Below are 22120 nucleotides of genomic sequence, written 5' to 3'. Positions count from 1 at the left end.
GGATGAGAATTGCCTTTTCAAATCAGAATCCCCTTGTCTTCCATGCACTTGCCTCTGACAGGTCTCCAAAATAAACAGTATTTAGCATGGCATGGATCCAAATATATGCGATTCGCTCAGTGGTAAAAATCAGCCTTAACGAGAGCAGAGGAAAAAAAAAATGTTGCATTCGCAAATACCTTCCCTGGAAACAAAAAGACGGCTCCTGAGCGTGGGCTTCCAGTAAGCGGGGCCTGTGCAACCTCATGGCCAGCATCCCGCGATTCAGCTGGTGATGGATTCAGCAGCTTATTACTAGAATTGTGTCACAAGTGATGCCATGACCTTGCTCTTTCTTTTCTGTCCAGAAAACTCTCCTGGGCTTGGAGGCTGCTGGTCGGGGGGGGGGTGGGGGGGGTGGGGGTGGGGGACCAAAGGCCACTGTTGTGTGGGGGTGCTGCTCGGACTGCATTTGCAGGAGTCAACTGGAAGGGCTCAGGCCAGGATCGCCTCCTCCCAACCCCCATGGGGTAGGAGGCTTCCAGTGGGACAGCTGCCCCTTTGGATAGGGTCTGCGCTCCCTTGGGAGTCCAGAGAGCAGTGAGGTTCTTATTTTGCTCACCTACCTACCCCCTGGGCATCCAGTAGCCTGGGATGGCAGAGATATGTCCTTGGATCCCAGGGCTCACAGCACTACTGGGTCAGAAAGGCTTGTGGGAGGCAGCTGGGTTGAAAGTTGGAAGCTGGAAGCCCCTGAGTGCCATGGGGTCTCTCAGGTCACTTTTCTCAAAACAGCCGGGAGCCAGCAACGCCAGGGACATTTGCAGGAAAGTAGGCAGGGGCTGTTGTTACTGCAAGGTGGTCTCTGGGCTGGGCTGCCCCGTTCTCTGTCCACACACGGGAGGCAATGGGCATCTCTGGGCTCAGGAGCCCAAGAAAGTCCTTCCCCAGCTCCTAGGGAGAGAGAGCTTCCCTTGGCCCTGAGGGATGGGAGCTGGTTGCCATGTTCCCCATCGCAGCCTTGCCTGCCCTCCTTCTACCCACCTGAAACCTCCCCCCTGTGCCTATGGAATCCTCAAACAAACTGGGCTCACGTTCAGTGGAAGCCACCGCTCCTTCGAGAGGAAATATGACCTCAGCTTTGGGATTCACAGAAGGTGGTTTCTCCAACCCTGGAAAATTTCGAAAACAGCCTTGGTCCACCTGGGCTCCCCACCCCCAGGCCAGCAAAGCAGGCCCATCCACCGGTGTGCAGGGGGGAAAAACACTAGCAGAGGCTCTCCCCTCATTCTTTTAACATCTTTATTGTATATAAATGTTTTATAATGCACATGAGAGATTAGAACAAGCAGTCTACGAATATAGTTCAAGGGTAACACACGTAAATGGGGGTGAGCACTATGCCTACTTTATTTCTACTACGGGGGTGCAAGCACACAGGCTTGGAGGGTCAGATCGATGATAAAATGATAATAGGGGCCCACCCGCCTCAGAGTGGGGAGACGTTACGGCTGGTTGCCATGCTGGGATGGAGGCCCAGGCTACAGAGAATGCAGACATGTTTATTTCGTGTAAAATTTCCCAATCTTTAAAAGACTGGCACCAAAGGAAACACGGGGGACTCAAAACTGTGAGCCACAGGGTCTGTGACGTCATGGCGTGCCACACCCTCCCTCCTTTTCCGTCTCTACAACAACCCTGCGGGGTGGCGCTTTTCACTTCTCTGTGACCAGGACACGGAGGCTCGGAGCCCTGGGTGGGTGGGGGGAGTTTCAGGTCGGAGAGCCCGGGGTCTCCGCGCCGTGGACCGTCGCTCTCGCATGGCTGTTCACTCCACGAGAAAGGATTCAGTCCTTTCCTGCGAGCACCTCTCCCCCACCTGGGGCAAAACCGCCTGGGCCGCAACCCTGCTGTGAGCATGCACAAGGGAAGGCCGGGGCGGGGCTCACTCATGATTCCTGGGGACACGCACAGGTGGGAGTCAGGTCGCAGAGGAGGGATGCGTGAGTGGCATTGGGATGGAGGAAGGGCCTGGCACACATCAGCAGCTGTGTAGAGGAATAAAATCCACGGTGAGCCAGGAATTGCTCCAAGCCTGTAGCTGCATTGCCACACTTCCTGTATACTTTTGGAAGCTGGTGTGTTTAGTGTTCCCCTTGCACAGAGGAGGCCTCATAACGTGCCAAAGGTCACAGAGCTGGTGGGAGTCTTAACTCAGGCCCGCTGAAGTCAGAGCCGGGGTTTTAGGTTCTAGTCTGCGCTGTCTCTGGGATGCTCCAGGGTCATCAGTGTAGGGCACCACCGCCCCTCAAGCCTCAGTTGCTTCTCCCCGTTAGTAAGTACAAGCCGGGGGTAATTACAGAAGCAAACTGGTGTGCTGCTGTCCAAATCCATGGTGCCATGGAGGTAGGGTGGTGCCTCTTGTATTAGGACAGGGACATTTCTTTTTATTTTTTATTTATTGGAATTGCTAACACTTCCCCATTCCTGTGTGCAGAGCGCCTGGCTCAGCACTCTCGGGCTGTTGCTCAGCTTCGTCTTAAGGGAAAGAGGTTCCCCTTCCATGGGCCATTTCTCTGTGAATTTCTTCCTGCTGTGGGGATGGAGCCACGGAGAAGTGGAAAAGAGAATTCCTGCTCTCAGCCTTCCTGCAGAAGCGCTGTCCGGGATTAAAACGCTTGGTACCTGTGTTGTCCAATGAGGTGGTCACTGGCCATGTGTAGAGAGTAAGCACTTAATGTGTGGCTAGGACAACAGAGGAACTGAATTTTTAACTAAAAATGGATTTCAGTGGACGCAGCCACAGCTACCTAGTGGCTCCCACCGTGGACAGCACAGCTTCTAGATCAGCACTAGGGGATTTTTTTATTTTTTTCTGCCAAGGGTCATTTGGATAATTATGACGTCATTCGTGGACCATACAAAATTATCAGCTTAAAAATTAGCCTGCTATGGACTTAGCGGAATTTCCAGTCTTGCCTGCAGTTGCCTTGCCAGGTAGAGCCAGGCCAAAAGATTTCGTGGGTCTTAGCCCACAGGCAGGACGCTCCCCGCCCCTGCTCTGGAGGGTGTGGTGAGAGACCGAGATGGACATCTGTCGGTCTGCCCAGGTGCCTGGGTGCCTTCTGGAGCCTCTGGGAAAGCCTTAGGCAGGAGGAAAGGAGGTTTTGCTTTCTCACAGCTGGCCCTCATCCCAGCTGCCTCCATGGCCCCCAGGGGTTGCATGATTCCCATTAAAGAAAAAAAAAAAAAAAAAAAAAAAAACCCAAATGGGAAATAGTATTTTGGGGGTAGGTTCTCGTTTGTAATACCAAATCACATGGCATCATCTTAAACCAATTTAACATTTATGGGCTCCATTCCCTAGCTCTTTCGAACTAGGATCCAGGTTCTAGCATCCAGGGGCCTAAAGATGGCTACACTGCTGTTGCCCAAGCCCACGCATGACCAGGTGGGAGAAGAGCCGTGGAGCTCTCGGCTTCCTCCAGCCTAGCACTCCTTCTAAGGTTTTGCTTCCAGAAGCAGACCTCTGAGCTCCGAGACAAGGTCTGTGAGGTCGAACGGTAGGGGCATGGAAGGGTCATCCTTTTCCCAGTAGGGCCGGCAGTCTGGCTTCTGATCCACGGGCAAAGTTCGCGCGATTCGGCACTGGCACCTGGAAGAGGAACAAGAGGCAATGAATCCATGGGAAGAAAGTTCCGGAAGACCTAAAGCCATGGGAGACACGCAGCAGCGCTGGAAAGCAGTCCTGGGTGGTGAAGGTCGTGGGGGTGATGGGGAGGGACCGGCTTGCAGGGCGGACTGCAGGCAACAGGTGTTGCTAAGGACACATGGCTCCTGATGGTGCTGGGACTCCTGTCTTTTCAACTCCCAGATCTGTAAGAGGGAACTTCATCAAGTGCGTAGAAAAACAGAATGAATACAGACATTGACTTGGGTGCAAAAAGTGTTTTGAAACCCATGCAGAGGGTTCTGAGGCCGTGCACTGCCAGTGAACTTTTCTTTGAAGACCTCTCGGTGTTACCTCGAGTGGCTTCGCCGAAGCCAATCACCAGGGAAATTCAGTTATTCTGCCTTTAAAATGGTGAATTATTTTTTCATTATCTCAACTGTTATTTAAAGTGTGTGATTAAGCCATTATCAGATTTAAATGTTTGTGGGATTTCGATGTATTACTAGATTACTGGGAAAGATTAAATTGAATTTACTGCATTAAAACGTCCAAGAATAGATTAAACAATATTACAGACCGGGATTGTCTTTGGAGATCCTGGAGATTTACAAGTGTCCCAGCTTGCTGGGCTCAGAGAAAGGCACTCCAAGGAGAGACCGATTTATAAGGATATATGCAAATAGAGGTTAATAATCATTTCCACTGATGAATAGGTGGAGGAAACTTCCACAAAATTAAATTAAGAGGCTACCAAGAGTTCGTCCCTAAGGAAAACACTTAAATCACAGTTTTTATTAAATGGATTATTCATCAATAGTAGAGAAATTAATTATCATATGCAGCTAAATTATAGCCTCATAGGAAAAAAGTTGGGGCAACACCATGGCACCTTGGCAGGCAGCTGCCTCTCCCAGAGACCAGCTTACTGGAAATTGGTTTCGGAAAGCCCTGTGGATTTATTTATCTGGAAACAAACAAACAAACGAGGATCCAAGAGAAAGATACAAACTGCACTATGGAAGGAGCCGTTTCTCGACTCTCCTGGAGCACACGGTAGTCAGAATGTGTGTACTAGGAACAAATACCATGAGGAAACATGGACGCACTGAACAGGTGCAGCCCCACCTTGGACTCCTCTGACTCTTTCTGTTAATCAATTAAAATATGACCTTGGCCACTACTTGTCTTCTGACTGTGCAGGACGATGAGGAGATCAAAGAATGGACTATCCCAGAGTGGCCCTGTTTCCAAGCCTGACGGCAGGAGCCTCCTGGCTGAAAGACTCCATCTTCTCGGGGGAATTATTAATGGTGAGGATATCCCCACAGGAAAACATACTTCAACTTTACACCTATTTTCACATGTGGTTAATTGCTATACCGGCATCCTCTGCACTCAACCCGTCGTACATTACACGTAACATTCCAATATATCTTCAGCTCTCCACATCAGGCCCTGATAATAGCGTCTGTTAACATGCGCTAAGCACTATTATGTAGCACATCACTTCATAAATAATAAGATTAGCTGACCTCAGGGCCCCAAGAAGAGTAATGTGTTTAAATGTTCTCATTATTTATTTAAAACAAGAATTAAAGCAATAGAAGCTGCTTTTGACAATCCTCTTAACATAAATATTAAACTGCACTGATAAGCCCCACACACCGCCCTGAAGAACAGAGGGTGCGTTCTGCGGGCCACTTCACAAGAATCCTAGGTGTGTGAGCCGAGGCGGCTGGCCGGCGTGCTTCCGTAGTCCTAGGGACAGATGAGGGGGAAATTAACATTCAGGGGAAGCTGTGACTAGTTACAAAGGAACTCTGCAAAGCTCTTTAAATTGTGCTTTCTCTCCGCTTCCGAATCATGGAGCAACGCTCAATTTACCGGGTGGTGAAAGTTATTCCAAATTGAGCATTTCAATCTCACAGTGGATAAATTATCCGTGCACACATTATCCTTGTTGGCAGATTAAAGGGCTATGATAAGTGTCGATCCACCTAGAGTATCGTAAGGTTTGTAAAAAGTCAATAGAGATGCTTTTTCACCTGTCAAATGGGTTTTGCCTCCTCACTTTGAGAAACTATTAAAAATATTAAAACTGGTGGCCAAGCTTTGCTGGAGCCAGGTTGCACAAGCCTCCTGAGCCCCCTGGCTCGGCTTCTGAGCGGGGCCGCTCCTGTTTCCTGCCATTGTTCTGCTCATGAGAGGACAACCTCCTTTTCCTGGGGCTCTGTTCTACACACACTGCCTTCATCTGGGACGGAAGTAGAACCTTGCGATGGGTTTCTTTGGGGCTTTAATTTGGAAATTGCAAGATTGTTTTATTAGAAATTTTCCTTTAATACCCAGTGCTCCTTGCCAAGTTCCAAAGGGTAGTGATTCGACCCAGGGATGCATTCTCCCAAGGGAAAGGGCATGTACCCTGCAACTCAGTTGGATGCAGCATCACGCCAGACTGTGGACCGCAAAAGAAAGGGTGCACGATGGTTTGAGAGCATGTCGCCTTTTAGGTCTGCATTGCTCTTCTTCCATTTTTGCATTTTAGTTTATTTTTCTTGAAAACAGAGTTATTGGGGCCGGTGCTGTGGTGCAGTGGGTTAAAGCCCCCGCCTGCAGTGCTGGCATCCCATATGGGTGCCGATTCAAGTCCCGGCTGCTCCACTTCTGATACAGCTCTCTGCTATGGCCTGGGAAAGCAGTAGAAGACGGCCCAAGTCCTTGGGCCCCTGCACCCATGTGGGGAACCCGGAAGAAGCTCCTGGCTCCTGGCTTTGGATCAGCACAGCTCCTGCATTGCGGCCATCTGGGGAGTGAACCAGCGGATGGTAGATCGATATCGATCGATCGATCTCTCTCTCTCTCTCTCTCTCTCTCTCTCCCCCTGGCTCTACCTCTCTATGTAACTCTGTCTTTCAAAAAATAAAAATAAATAAATAAAAGAGCTATTAATATCACAAAATGAGGGATTTATAATAATGATCAGTGTATTGTCCTTTACATGTATGGCTCAATGAAGCAATATTTATAGCCATATAGCAAAAATGGTATGACATCCACACAATTTTTATACTCTTCCACAAATATGAGAAGAAATGGGATGTTTGTCTTTCTGAGACCGGTTTATTTCAGCTGGCATAGTGATCTCCAGTTCCATCCATTTTGTTGCGAATGTCAGGATTTCATTCTTTTTTTATGGCTTAGTAAAATTCCATCATGTACATGAGCGACATTTTCTTTACCCAGTTATCAGCTGATGGACATCTAGGTTGATTCCATATCTTTGCTATAGTGAATTGCTATAAACATGGGAGCTCAGATAACTCTATGATCACTCATGCTGTTTCTCAGACCTCCATTTCCCAAGATGGGAGTGTGGGGAAGCTGCAGGTCATGGCTGTGGGCCTGTTCTCTGCACTCCTGGAGCTGCTGCTTCCTGGAGTTGAGATTCTGTGGACAAGTTTCTCTGCCTCACTGAGCCTTCGGTTCTTGTCTGTCAAGCAGGGATGACAATGACAATGACCATGACAGTGACACAGCAGCCCCCCTTACTTGGCAGTTTCAGTGACCTATGGTCAACTGTAGTCCAAAAGTATAAAATGGAAAATTCCAGAAGCAATTCCAAAGGTGTCCATCGTATGCTGTTGTGAGTAACATGAGGAAGTCTTGTGCTGTGTGGCTCTATTGTGTCCAGGACATGAATCACCCCTTTGTCCCGTATATCCAGGCTGTAAACACTACCTGCCCCCAAGGTGTCCTGGTTTGTCCACCCAACATCACCCAAAGCACATGATCCTGCTTGTCACTTATTATCGCCAGGAGATCAGTAGTGGTCTCGGGCTGAATCACAGTGGCTCTGTCATTCACCTCATCACGTAGGTAATGAATCGTCCCGCATCATCATCGTGATGTGAGTAGAGTACAGGATCTTTTGAGAAAGCAAGCCCACATTCATAAACATTTTATTACAGTAATTATAATAATTCCATTTTGTGAGTTCTAATTGGTAATCTCTTAATGCGTTCGATTTATAAATTAAGCTTTATTATACATCTGTATGTACAGGGAAAAACAGTGTACTTCTATCTAGAGTTTGTTACCATCCACCAGTTCAAGTATCCACAGGGTGGGGGGTCTTGGAACACATCCCCCTTGGACAAGGGAGGAGTACTGTAAAAGCAAGATCTGGGGCTGGCACTGGGGCGTAGCGAGTTAAACCACTGCCTGTAGTGCCAACATCCCATATGGGTGCCAGTTTGAGTCCCGGCTGCTCTAGTTCTGATCCAGCTCTCTGCTGTGGCCTGGGAAAGCAGTGGAGGGTGGCCCAAGTCCTTGGGCCTCTGCCCCCACTTGGGACACCTGGAGGAAGCTCCTGGCTCCTGGCTTCGGATCGGCGCAGCTCTGGCTGTTGCAACCGATTGGGAAGTGAACCAACAGATGGAAGACCTCTCTCTTTCTCTCTCTGTTTAACTCTGACTTTCAAATAAATAAATCCTTTTTTTAAAAAGTAATACTTTACTTATGGTTGTTGTGAAGATTCAATGAATTAACAGCTCTAAGGTGTTCAGAACACTGCCTGGTACATAGCTCAATAAACATTAAATATTATTGTTGCCATTGTTAATTCCACCACCTGTGACAGATGACTGGCTCCAGTGGGTGCACCTGTCATGCCTATGGCCATCTCCTCCCTGCACACTACCTGGTGGGGGGGGGCTTTTTAAAGATTTATTTATTTATTTGAAAGAATTACAGAGAGAGAGGAAGAGACAGAGATCATCCATCCACTAGTTTATTTTATTATATTGGAAGGGAAGAGTTACAGAGTGAGTAAAACAGAGAGTGTGGGAGCAGGAGAGAGATCTTCCACCTGCAGGTTCACTCCTCAGATGGCAGCAAAGGTCCAGGGACCAAGCCAGGCTGAAGCTAGGAGCCTGGAACTCCATCTAGGTCCCCCATGTGGGTGGTAGGGGCCCAAGCACTTGGGCCATCCTCCACTGCTTTCCCAGGAGCAATTGGCAGGGGGCTGAGTAGGAAGTGGCACCCACATGGGATGCTTGCATTGCAGGCAGTAGCTTAAGCGCTACACCACAGTGCTGGCCCCATATTTGTTGTCTTGTTGTGTCATTCCACCTTTGCCACCAACACGAGTCTAATAATCTTCCTTTGGGGAATTCACTCCTCTCCCATGCTTAGCAATTTGGTTTGGTTGGGATTGGCTCCACCCCTCAGCCAGGAGAGAGAGCCCTGAGTGGCCTAAGCGAATAAACATACCCCACTCTTCAAGCAACAAGAAGCAGCTTTGGGGGAGGCGCATGACCCAACCTGGGGCAGAACTAAGAGATTAAATCAGAGGATGGCCTGGGAGCTAAGAGAAAAGACTTCTCCCTTTCCTGGTGTGTGAACTACTAGGCTGGGTGAGCGAAAGCTGCCAGAGTCATTCATTCTGCTACCAGGCAGCTAGGGGCGGGGCACTGGGCGATACTGCTCGAGGAGCTGGGTCAAGCCTCATCTGCGCTACATACGCTTAGACTTTGCAGCTTGGTGAGTCTGAGTTAGGAGTTTCCATCATTTGCAACCCAAAGAATCCTCGGTGATTTCTGGGCATGCCTCCTATCTTTCAGTTCTATGTCCCACCTTCTACTCATCTATTGCTGTGGTCCTGATCCCAACTCCATGCCCAGGGTCTCCTCTGCAAGTGGACAGGCTGCTGCTGGGACACTGTGATGTGTGCCGAGAACATCAGAGCGCAGGCGTAAAGCCACCAGCCTTTGCTTTTGGTTCAAATAAAATTTCTACTTGGGACACAGTTCAGTCCAGAAAGCAAGGGAATGCTAGTGTCATGTGCACGGTGCCCTCTGGATCAACACAAGCCAGTTTTCACAACCAGAGCAGGGTGATCTTTCTAAGGAAAGTTAAAAAGATCTCCCCAGCGTGGTGTCATTTCCAAGTGCTAATGAATCCAGCAAAAACGGTCTCCCCTGTCAACTTGTCCTCTCTACTCCCATCCTCTAGAGAAATCCTGTATTTTAATGCTTCTTGGATCAGCAAATAAACTTGGGTCTACTTAGTACTGCCCCTTTCAGGAAGCACTGCAAATGGAAGAGAAGGAAATAATGTCGTCTCTGTCCCTCCCCAAACCACAGCATTATGGTGCAAAGGACTCCATAAACCGCCCCCCAGAACTCGGTGCTACTTGTGAATAGTTCACCCAGACCACAGCCCAGTGACATAACAGGAAGCAACTGGAAGGTGTCACTCGGGCTGGCCTGTTAGCAGATTGCCCAGAGGTGCACCCCGCCCCCACGCCAAGGTGTAGCTCAGATAGGGCCTCACTGCCTACTGATTTCCCCCAGGGCTGCACTTACATTTGCTGATCAGGATTGCAGCTACATTAGTGAGCACTGGTCACCATGCTAAAATTAACCACTTTAGCTAAAGTGTGTGTTAATTATGGGTATGCAAGCAGTCAATAAAAGGTTAATGCAAAAGTCAAAGGATAAATTTCTTCCCTTATTGCATCACTTCACAGACTAAATGACCAACATTATACTTTGTGTTTTTAATCAATAGGTTTTACAGTAATGTGCTGGCCATTGATTTTAAGAAAACATACACGGTCTTCTTCCTTGCCCTAAATTTTGCAACAAATAAAGAAGGACAGGTAACATTTCCATTACTCTTGATGAAATGATAAAGACTTCAGGAGAAATGGTTTTCGCTAAAAGATTCATTGGGATAAGCAAGTTAAAGTACACACACACACACACACACACACCAGAACTTGATGAAGACATATTACCAAGCACAAGCCACTGAATAGCCAAGAAAACTGAGCCACTAAAGAGACAATTCTTTAATGGGAATGAGGAGAGCAAATCCTGATTCAAACAACAATTACATTTTTGGACACTGTTTAAATGTCACCCAAAATATCAGCACACAGCACGTGCTGCTTTCACAATAACCTGGCAGAGTTGGCAGAATAGGAGCTGCTTTAACGAAGGTGAATGAGATGGAAAGTTGCAAAGCCCGGGCTGGGCCAGACTCCTGCACACCTGGCTGGCTGCCCTTTCTAGTACATTCCATCTTTTTCATGGGTATCCATTTGGATAAAATGGATCTGGTCCGCTGACTACCTAGCTCTTCTTGCCACATTTAGAAATTCAGGTGATTCCAAGCCACAGTGTGGGAAGAACAACAACAACAAAACTCTTCCTGTGTCTAGAAGCACTGTAGTTATAGTCTATGGAAATTAGGCTAGCTCAGAAAGTTCACAGAAAATGGAATTAAAAATTGATTTTATTTTGTACCACAAAATTTGTTTTCAGATCCGTGCATGATTTTTTTTAAATACACATTTTCCATAAACTTTTTAAAGACCCCTTGTGAAAGATATGCATTAAGGGTATAAACTATGTCTAATTACATTCCCTGGGCGACTTTGAGAAAAATATGTCCACCTCTTAGCTTCCTCAACTGCTACATGACCTTAGTGTGTCTCTGCTTAATGGGTTATGTGAGGATAAAATCCAATAATGTATATAAAAGACGTCTAAACTATGTAAAGTAACACATACATGTATAATCATGCCTCAATATCCTTTTTCCTGGATAATACAAATCCCATTTCTAAAACACAGCTGATCATGCAATGTTGATCCAAAGGGCTTGTAATACTCATAGATAAAAAGTAAAGAAATCACACTTTGAAAGACTGGAGCCCCTTAACCAATTCATCAGAAGATATCCAATGGCCAAAAAGGTATATTTTTCTAGGCCAGTGCTGTGGCGCAGTGGGTTAAAGCCCTGCCCTGAAGCATCCCTTTGGGCGCTGGTTCTAGTCCCAGCTGTTCCTCTTTCGATCCAGCTCTCTGCTATGGCCTGGGAAAGCAGTGGAGGATGGCTCAAGTCCTTGGGCCCCTGCACGCCCATGGGAGACCCGGAAGAAGCTCCTGGCTCCTGGCTTCAGATCAGCGCAGCTCCGGCTGTTGCGGCCATCTGGGGAGTAAACCAGCGGATGGAAGACCTCTCTCTCTCTGGCTCTACCTGTCTCTGTAACTCTTTAAAATAAACAAATTAGATATTAAAAAAAAATATTTGAAAGGCAGAGTTTTACACACACACACACACACACGTACACAAGAAAGGGAGAGAGAGAGAGAGAGTCTTCCATTTGGTGGTTCACTCCCCCAAATGGGCTCAATGGCAGGCACTGGCCCAGGTCATCAAAGTCGGGAGCCAGGAATTCCATCTGGGTCTCCCACATAGGTGCAGGGGCCCAAGGACTTGAGCCATCCTCTGCTGCTTTCCCAGATGCATCAGCAGGGAGCTGGACTGGACGTACATCATCTTATAGTGCTCATTTGGGATGCCAGTAGCACAGGTGGTAGCTTAACCCACCGCCACAAGGCTGGTCCCTACAAGTATTTTTCTTACGACACTGTCCCTAAATTCCTGACAGGAGTCTATGTACAGTTTAAGGGATTTGCATGTGTAATTCTGCCTCCCCATGATGTCAGCCTTAAACAGTATATTTAAAATCTAGCCTCAGGTAAGAGCCCACTCCATTGTACCATTTTTTGTAGTTTAATTATACTTTGCTCCCAATAATCTGTTTAGTCAACAAGGAGAAGAGTATGCAGCCCAGTTTATAATCATCTTACCCTTGACGCTTTCAGTCTTCTGGAAAGAAAGAGTTAATGAATTTATAATTTGGGATTGCTGCCATGGTACATGCACTACTTAACAAATAAATAGCCACTCTGTCACACAGTTATCATAATGGCCCACTCTGACAAAGGTGGCTTTATAAATTCAGCTTGCCAAATTTGTATAACTCAGTTTACCTAATGCAGAACCACTGAGCAAAACCAATTCCTAAATGGGTTTCAACAAAGGCTGGGTCACTCTCTCTTTGAAAAGGCTTTTAACCTCTTGCCTCTGTACCACATGGAAATGTTTCCAGACCAGCAGAGTCAACACACATCAGAGAGGCAGGAAAAGCCAAACTTTTGCCCATGGGTCAGCTTTTTTGTTGGGAGTCAATCTACCTTTTTAGCAGGCAGCACACACGGTTTTCAACCATGACCACGTGAGAAGCTGGGCTGGACATCACTTCTAGTTGTAAACAAATCTACATCTGGGAAGAAATGAGAAGCTGAGAATAAGATACCTGTTTAGGTGCTATCTAATGCTCTGACCATGAATCACTTGGAAAAGTCCATGGAAAGATGGAATTAAAAGTTGACTTTACTTTGGTACAAAAAACCTGAAATCTGTGCATATGAGGGGTCTTCAAAAAATCATAGAAAGTGAATATTAAAGAAAAACTATGCATGGATTTCAAGATTTCTTGCATCAAAATAAATTAATTTTTAAATTCCATTTTCCATGAGCCTTTTGAAGTACTTTTATATACCATAATCGCTTTTGAACACCAACATAACGCCACTGAGCCACATGGATAACCAGGCATTTTCCAAGAAATTGGTATGCCATTCAGCGTGGCTAGCTCAGTTGCTCCGAGTTTGGTCAAGCAGTGTATTTACAGAGCACTTACTGTAGGTCTAGATTGTTCTGCTCACAGGGAACAGGGAATCAAACAGGTAGCACCCAGCAGCTGTAAACAGCTTCTGCTCTCCAAGGTTGTTTGAAACCCAAAAGACATTATGTCCTGCATGGCTTTCATGCTTCCCAGTTCTTTGTGACCTATAATTTTCTTTTTTTAAAAAAAAAATTATTTAATTTTATTTGAAAGAAAGAGAAACAGAGAAGGAGATACACAGACAAGGATCCTCCATCCACTGGTTCACTCCCCAAATGCCTGTGACAGCCAGGGCTAGAGCCAGGCTGGTCAGGAGCCCAGAACTCCATCCATGTCTCCCACATGGGCGGCTGGGACCCAAGGACTTGAGCCATCATCTGCTGCCTCCCAGGGTGTACATTAGCAAGAAGCTGGATTGGAGTGGAGGAGCTAGATTCAAATTAGGCACCACAAAATGAAGTGTGGGTTTCTTAAGCAATAGGTTAACTGCTGCCACCAACTCCTAACCCGACCCATGACTTTTCCTATATATATTATTAATAATACTATATAGCCCAATAGTCATGCGTATAAGGGTATTATTTGAAAGAACATTTCAAGCTCCATCTTGAGATTCCAAGAACAGGTTTCCAGTCCTGGCTTAGAGATCCAGGGCTGCTTCCCTCTCTAGGTCACTGCTACAAGGTCCTCTGGCCTGGGGCAAAGGTTCCTGCAAAGGCAGAAGCCCGGCTGAAGGAGCTCAGACAGTACCTGCAGGTCAGGAGAGGGAGAGGAAGAGAGGCAAGAGTCTCTCGCTGGCATAAAGGTCATGGACACTCTTCAGCCTTGGAATGGTTCAAGGGCATCTCTGCTCTTTGTTAAGGGGTGCAGTGGAGTCCCAAGCTCTTCTACCGCTAAGTGTGTGCTGCCTCCTCCAAGGCTCCTTTAACCCAGAACACACTGTGCAATCCTCACAGTGCCCCCTTACTCGCCCCTGTGCCTCTGAAAACTGCCTTAGAAGTTTCCCTGGGATTTTTATTGACACAGGAGATCCTATAAAAAAATTCTATCTCATGCTAATGCCCTGCCAATGATATCTCCTCTCAGATCAAGGAAATAGTAATCACCCTAATAAAAACATTACAAATAACTAATAATAAATACCGAGGATTATGTACCTTGTATATTTAAGTGTTTGTCCTAAAAGTGGAAAATGAGTCCTAGATGATGGACTCACCCATCCAAGATTTCATGGAGAAAGAGTTAGATCTGAAGCCAAAGTTGTCTAACTCCAAATCTCAAACTCTTTGTACTCATATAAAACACAGACATCGAATGGCTCTTTTGGACTCACGTTAAAGAGTCTTCTGAAGGAAGCTGGCTCAAAGTCAGACTCTCCAAAGGAGGGCCCTGGGTCCTAATTTTCCTAAGTGGCTCTGAGGCTTGGGTTAGTCTGTGAAAACACCATCGCCTGTGAAGATGCACAAAGGATCACAAAGAGGCTGAAGGTGGAATGTGATGAGGGGAGGGGGCATGGGCTCATGGGTGTCTTTGGGACCATAAGGAACTAACATACATCCAACCCCCATTCCAGAGGAGACCAGACACATGGTCAGCTCCCTCGGACTTGCAAGTTGGTCCCTAAGTAGGCAGCTGGCAACCTCCCGGCATCACCCAGTGTATCTGGCAGAGCTTCCCAAGACCTTCTCTGTACTTCAGGGGCTCTGGCAGGCCCCTGGAACCACTTAATACGTGCGACTGCTTAGCCCACCACAGGGTGGAAATCCAGGAGGCAGAGGATTGAGAATAATTTTACCCCCGGTTCATTTGTCCACTTGTCAGTTACATAATGATAGTGATGAATGGGCTACCTTGACAGCTGAACATTTAGGAGCTGCTGACCTTTGATCTCTGGTCACATGATAGGGTCACCTGAAACTTGCATGACTCCTACCTGCCCAAAGGTAACAATATAAAGGTCAAGCGGGCTGGACGATTATATGTATCAAGTCTGAGGCAGCTCGGCTGGAAGCTTTAAGAGAGGCCGGGTTGGGTTCCCCAGCACACAAAGCTATGGAAGCAGTGCAGAAATGCGCTCAACAAAAGATATACAATTTCAAAGCAGTCTAGAGTAACTTTCCTTGCAAGGGAATAGAATGAACTCATTATTTTTAAAGGGCAACAATGAAAACAAACACTTTGGAAGAAAATATATTCTGCCAGTGACTCAGCCGTGAGGAGGGAAAGCATAGAGGCCTATGGCTGAATGAGCGATATTAATGCTATACCTGCGGCGTGGCAGAAGGTCCAAGTGGGTGCGATTACTGGAACAAAACCCCACTGGGGTAGTATCAAGCCCTCCTTTCAGCCCTCGAATATGGCCTCTCTGCTGCGCTCTGTCAGCACAGTACCTCACAAAGGACTATGATGGACAAAGATAACCCCTTCCAAATTTCATGACTTCCCCATTGCTTGAAACTGAAGTACAGGTTGCATGGGACAGTCTCAAACTTCAGAAAGATTCCAGAATAATTTATGACTAGAAATTCAAGGCAGCCGTGATTTCTTGCTTGATGCACTGCAACGTTTTAAAAAAGCATTCCTTCTTGCCAATCTGAAGATGCTGCTTTTTGACCGTTTGGTTCAATTCTATTTACTGAGAATCAGATAAGAGCCGTCACAAAGGTAATGAATACACTTATGAAAATAAAATCTATTGATTTCCAGAATTTCGGAACTTCATGACCTGGGGAAGAAGCAGATGTTATAGAAACATATTATTGACACCAAAAGCTTGTTTACTGACACAGGACTTTCCCCCTGTAAAGTCAAAGACCGATAGACAGACTGCCACTTAATATAATCCATTCATACTCCTGAGAGATGAGCAGAAGAAAGGAGAATGGCTTGCAGAATAAAAGGCCAGCTGTTCTGACTCTGGAGTGCTCATTTCAGTTGTAAGCTGGGAAATAAATCTGAGCTGATGGCTCTTCCATCTGCTCACCTGTCAGTCTATTTTGACCGTACCGCTGTTTTCAGAAATATTTCCGTGTAACCTGCTTAATTGGTTTTTGGATGCTGGGAAACCTCTCCCAAGTTTAATTTTTAATTTTGTTCAGAACATAAGGCTGCTGGGCCCTCAATTCTCTCCTCTTCGTCTGGAACACTCACGGACAGGTGAAGAGCACTTAGAGGAGGAAACACAATGGTGTCCGATACCAGCGGTGTGGGGCAGTCCGACTTTAGGATGAGAGAGACAATGCAAGGGACAGACCTGCCTCCTCATGAAATAACACTTGGCACTGATGCCAACGCTGAGCCTGCAAGCTCTTCCCACGGCCCACTACGCCTGATTCTCTGACTTCTCCTGCCCCTTGTCCCGTTGCTCACTTGGCACCAGGCACACTGGCTTTGCTTTGAACAGATCAAGAAGACTCTCAAGGTATCTGAGTCCACTATTCCTCTGTTCCTTCTACCTTGGGCTCCTCCCCTTCGGTATCCCTCGGGCTTACTTCTCCTCCACCCTCAAGTCACCGCTCAAACCGCATCCAGTCAGGACCCCTCCCCGACCACTTGGCTAAGATAGCAAGAACCCCCTTCCCTCTCTCTGGACCCCCGCTGTGCCCTGCGATTCTTGACAACATTGGCATCTGTGTGTGAGCTGCTGTCTGCTTTGCTCATTGGCACATATTAATACGGGTAAGTGAAAGTCCAGTCCAAGGCACTATCAGGGGAGCAGTGATGACAAGCAGGATGGCCTGGTAGGGAGAACAAGGGTCTGAGAAGTCAAGACCCAGTTCTGCAAGATTTACCATGTGACCCGGGGCCAGAGCTGGCCTTTCTGGCCATCAGTATTCAGCTGCATACAATGGGGGAGTTGAGGTGGCCAACTCCTGAGGTCCCCTCTTTCTCTAAAAATCTTGGGCGTTTATACACGAACATCACAATCTACCTCCACCTGCACAGTCTCACGTGGGCCTCACTACTAGAGTAGGAAAGAATGGGTTTACTCCAGTGTTGCAAATGAAAAATGGAACCTGGCTGCAGACTGCAGGGCTAAAGAATCACACGGCTGGGATTGGAACTTCGGTCACTTGCTGGTCCAAGACTTTTCCATTTAACCGCACTTCCTCTCCTGATGGAACTGGAGGTGCCACCTGTCACAAAGACTCAGATTCAAAAACAACTTTTTTTTTTTTTTTCAGGCAAGTTCAGGTGTAACACGTGTGGACCACAGACCACTACTTCCTCAGCCCAATCCCCCCTAACCAAAACATCCGCAGGTTCTTTAAGCTGCCGTTTCATCCCATGGTCAGCGATAATAAACTCACCTATTTGCCTACGGACATTTTATAATAAGAACGGAATATGTGGGGGCAGTGTTTCTGTAGAGGGGGAGGAAGTCCAAATAATGGTAGCATCAAGTTCACTGGGGGAATGAACTGCCTGGGCTCCAAGGATGCCATCAGCATCCTAACATGAAATGCAAAGCAAATCTGCACTTCCTAACTCAGCAAATGTTTGGAAGCTAAAATACTCTTTGCCACTGGGTCAGTAGCCAAGAAGGATGCCAACTCTGGGCTACTTACTAAATGCCTAATGATAGCCCCAGGTATTGCTTTCAGTACGCATGCAATTCTTCTTCAACACACATGTACTAGGAACTAGGATCAAGAGATACAGCAGTCCCAGGTTTTGCAGAACCTACGTGTTGGGTGGGGAGGACAGACAAAAAACATAGGCATTGGTTACAAACTGCATTCAACTGCGAGCAAGAGGGACTAGAAACAACAGAGGTCAAAGAAGATACAGGTTTATTTATCCGAGAGGAATGGAGGGAGGGAGGGAGAGAGATGGGGAGAGGAGGAAGAGAAAGGAGAAGGTGAGGGAGAACAAGAGAGAGACAGCAGGAGAAAGAGAGAGGCCACTCCCATTTACTGGGTCACTCCACAAATGCCCATGATGGCCAGGAACCCAATTACTAGAGCCATTAGTGGGAAGCTGGAGTCCAGAGTCGACGTCAGCGATTGAACTCGGACACTTTCATGTGGGGCGTGGGGGTCCTAACTGGTGTTTTAACTGCTGGGCCAAATGCCTGCTCCTCAAAGTCTACTTGTATCTCACATTAAAGAAGTCTGAGGAAGCCACAGGAAAGTATCCAGGGCCCAGGCCGCTCCATCTACCTTTCTGCTCTGCCATCCCTTGCAGATGGGTGCCTCCCTCAAAGTCGGCTGTAGGAACAGAATGCTCCAGCCACCAAATCTGAGTCCCAGGCAGGAAGCAGGGAAAAGAAGAGAGGGCTAACATACGCTCTCGTCCCCTTTGTTACAGGAGGACAGCCACCCGTCTCTACCTCTATCGCACTGGCATCCTGCTCACTGGACTGCAAAGGAGGCTGCAAGAGTAGGTTTTCAGGCCGGGGCCGTGGCTCACTAGGCTAATCCTCCGCCTTGCGGCGCCGGCACACCGGGTTCTAGTCCCGGTCAGGGCACCGATCCTGTCCCGGTTGCCCCTCTTCCAGGCCAGCTCTCTGCTGTAGCCCGGGAAGGCAGTGGAGGATGGCCCAAGTGCTTGGGCCCTGCACCCCATGGGAGACCAGGAGAAGCACCTGGCTCCTGCCATCAGATCAGCGCGGTGCGCCGGCCGCAGCGCGTCTACCGCGGCGGCCATTGGAGGGTGAACCAACGGCAAAAGGAAGACCTTTCTCTCTGTCTCTCTCTCACTGTCCACTCTGCCTGTCAAAAAACAAACAAACAAACAACAACAACAAAAAAACCAGAGTAGGTTTTCAGCTGAGCAAAATGCTCCCTTCTTTCCCCTGTCAAAACTGAGACTCTACACTGGGGAAGCGGCCAAGAACGGGGACAGGACGGGAAACCAGCATTCTTGGCCACATGACGTGGGCGGGTAAATATCAACATAACCTGTGCTGGAAATAAATGCTGTGCAGCAATGCAAACGGACAAATAAAAGAGCGAACGGAGCGGTGGCTAGGGTGTTGGCGGTAGGCACTAATTCGGCAGAGGAGCGTTTCAGGCGAGAGGAAGTTAGGCAGACTCGAGGGACAGCAAGGTAGCTGGAGGAGAGCGATGACAGCAAGGAGGAGTCAGCCAAGTCCAGGGTTTCAGAAGCCCTATGGCGACTGCATTTATCCTAAGTGCAATGGGAAAATACTGGATAGTTCTAAGCAGGATTCTGATGTGATCTCTAAGCCACAGTGCTCTGCAGAAAGCTTCTAGATTTCTCTAGGAATTGGCATTTCACCACGGGAAGCTTCTCTGTTCCACATATGTGCAATACTGTGTTGAGGAAGCAAAATATCTTCCTTAAGACTCTCCTGTGGGGTCGGTGCTGTGGCGTAGAGGGTAAAGCTGCTGCCTGAGGTGCCTGCATCCTATATGGGCGCGGCTTCGAGTCCCTGCCGCTCCACTTCTGATCCAGCTCTCTGCTACAGCCTGGGAAAGCAGTGGAAGATGGCCCAGGTCTTTGGGCCCCTACATCCACGTGGGAGATCTGGAAGAAGCTCCTGGCTCCTGGCTTCAGATCGGCGCAGCTTTGGCCATTGCGGCCAACTGGGGAGTGAACCGGCAGATGGAAGACCTCTCTTTCTCTCTCTTGTAACTCTAACTTTCAAATAAATAAATCTTAAAAAAAAAAAAAAGACTTTCCCGTGGCCTCATTGGCCACTACCACTCTGGGGCTGAACAGATGGAGGGCTCCAACCATGATCATCTGATGGCTTTCATGCGTTGTCCCCTTGTGCTGGAACCAACAGGAAGAAATCAGGCCGAAGCCTCGCAGGGTTCCCCATTCACCTGATGTGGATCATCAGGACCCAGCTCACATCCTGTGTGTGCAGTTCCTTGTCTTTCTGGTGCTGGGGGTTCAGCCTGAGGAGCAAGGGTAACTGTATACTCTGAGAGCCATGGGAGACTGAACAGGCCTTCAGAGGCCATGCAAGGTCTGCTTCGAAAATGACTTGCTTTGAAAGGAGTTTCTAAAAACCACACTGGTGTAAGGGAACAGGCCACCTTCTCAACGCTTCCTAGCGAGGCCACGGTGGCACAGAGCCCTGGAATGGAAGGTCGAGTCGCCGCAGAGATGGCCATATGCAGCTGCAGTATGGCCTCCAAAGTTTGGGTGGCTTCATTAATTCATCATCACAACCACAGCCTCCCCAGCTGGGCATCTCGGAGACACAGCATGCGGGGATGAGCCCGGTCTCCCGGGACGCCGGCAGGTGCCAAGTCTCCCACTTCGGGGCTTTGAAAGCTTGAGTCTGTAGCCCCTTTGCTGTCGGGGCGGGGGGAGGGAGGTGTGTGTGACCTCATTCTCCCAGCACTGGTGTTTGCTGCGCGGTGACCTTGGGAAGGTCATGCGAGCAGCGTTTTCTCATCTGTCAGCCACAGTGATGAGAAGTGGTTCCTGGGAAATCCTCAAGTGTGGAACGATGCCGGGGGCGGGGCTCCCCTCATTGCAAAGCCCCCCTGGCTCTGGGAAGGAGGCTTTGTCCAGTAGGGAACATGAGCGAGGCTGTGTTCTGGCCATGTGCCTGGCAGACATGGGGGTTGGGAGTGGGGTGGGTGAAGGGCAGTGTGGTTTTGTGTAGGCAAGACCCCGTTAGGCCCTGCTGAAGATCAAGTGTGCCAAAATTCCGGAGGTCATAAGGAATCAGAGGACGACCTCTGCTTGAGCAGAATGTCATTACAGAGTGGTGTGGCAACAAGAGGCCTGCTACAAGTCACCTCTCCAGCTCCTGCAAACAGCCCGATGAACAGGGAAGCTGGGCATTACAGGAGGACGGGGACCGGGCCCGCCAGGGGGTCAGGACAGCATAGCAAGGACTTGATTAGCCACTGCAACCTCCCGCCCCCGTGCTGGGGCCTGTCAGGGAGCCCGGCTTCTCCACACACTGCTAAGTCAGAATTTACCGTTTTTGCAAAGAACACACTTGTGGTGGAGATGGCCCGGGAATTGGCATAGAGCACCCTTGCGAGGGGCCATCACGCTGCTCTGCACCACAGGACGGAGCAAGCTGCTGCTTCACTCTCTCACTGGAGATCTGCTCAGAGAGGTCCTAGCGCCCACAGACACCCTCGCTGGGTTCCAGGGCCAGGGTAGCGTGTGCTAGTGCTCTGGGCAAGCAGCCTGCCTGTGTGGTGCTGATGGCGAGGTACTGGGCCAGCCCTGCCCGCAAAAGCAGCTCTTGCTCGGGCTCTCGACAAATGCCAGAAAGCCTGTCCTTCATTCCTCATTTTCCTCCAATGTAGGGGGAGTGGGGAAAGGAGGCAAAGGTGTCTATTTTAAAAATTATTTATTTGAGACAGAGAGAGGTCTCATTTGCTGGTTACTCCCCAAATGCTGGCGATGGCTTGGGTTGGGCCAGGCTGACGCCAGGACCCGAGAACTCCGCCCAGGTCTCCCATGTGGGTGGGTGTCAGGGACCTCACCATTCATCACTGCTGCCCCCCAGGCTGTGCAGCTGGAATCTGCAGGCACTCTTAAGATGGCATGCCGGTGTCTTAATTGCTAGGCTAAACACTTGCTTGGTGAAAGGTCTTTTAAAACGCAACTGCTTCTAAAGAGGACAGTATTATAAGTCATCTCTCAGATCATGGAGATGCACAAGAGAGCTGCAGTCCCGGGGGTGAGAACAGGAGGTAAACTTGAGCTCAGGTTCACCTAGACGTGGCCGTGTGAGTAGCCTTCTGGGAGAGATTCGTCCAGGAGGCCAGCAAATACAGACTCGAAGCAATTTAATTGGTTCCAAGTTAATGTCCTTTTCCAGTTAGTCTCATGTAAGCGCCTGGGAGTTCTGGTCTCTAACTTAAAATGATTTATAAAGTTCTTTCCCAGGAGGAAGGTCTTGTGGGCAGGCAGCGAGTGAGTCTATGAATTATTTCTCCGTCGTGGGTACAGGGTGAGGATGAAGGCACAGGTTCCAC

The 22120-nt window shown here is 48.3% G+C and overlaps 1 protein-coding gene across 3 annotated transcripts in view; it reads right to left on the bottom strand.

Moving 5' to 3' along the window:
* Nucleotides 1–1266: 1266 nt before the first annotated feature.
* The window catches only part of FTO (FTO alpha-ketoglutarate dependent dioxygenase), a 413000-nt gene continuing 392146 nt past the window's right edge, over nt 1267–22120 (bottom strand). For all 3 annotated transcript variants that reach the window (XM_062177305.1, XM_062177304.1, XM_062177306.1), the window contains one exon: nt 1267–3634. In XM_062177305.1, the coding sequence (XP_062033289.1) occupies nt 3481–3634 (154 nt within the window). In that variant the 3' untranslated portion in view covers nt 1267–3480. The remainder of the gene's footprint in view (nt 3635–22120) is intronic.

The sequence above is a fragment of the Lepus europaeus genome, chromosome 19, assembly GCF_033115175.1.
Source record: "Lepus europaeus isolate LE1 chromosome 19, mLepTim1.pri, whole genome shotgun sequence".
NCBI classification, from domain to species: Eukaryota; Metazoa; Chordata; class Mammalia; order Lagomorpha; family Leporidae; genus Lepus; species Lepus europaeus.
The sequence above is the reverse complement of the archived record's forward strand: the minus strand, read 5'-3'. Positions and strand labels throughout refer to the sequence as shown.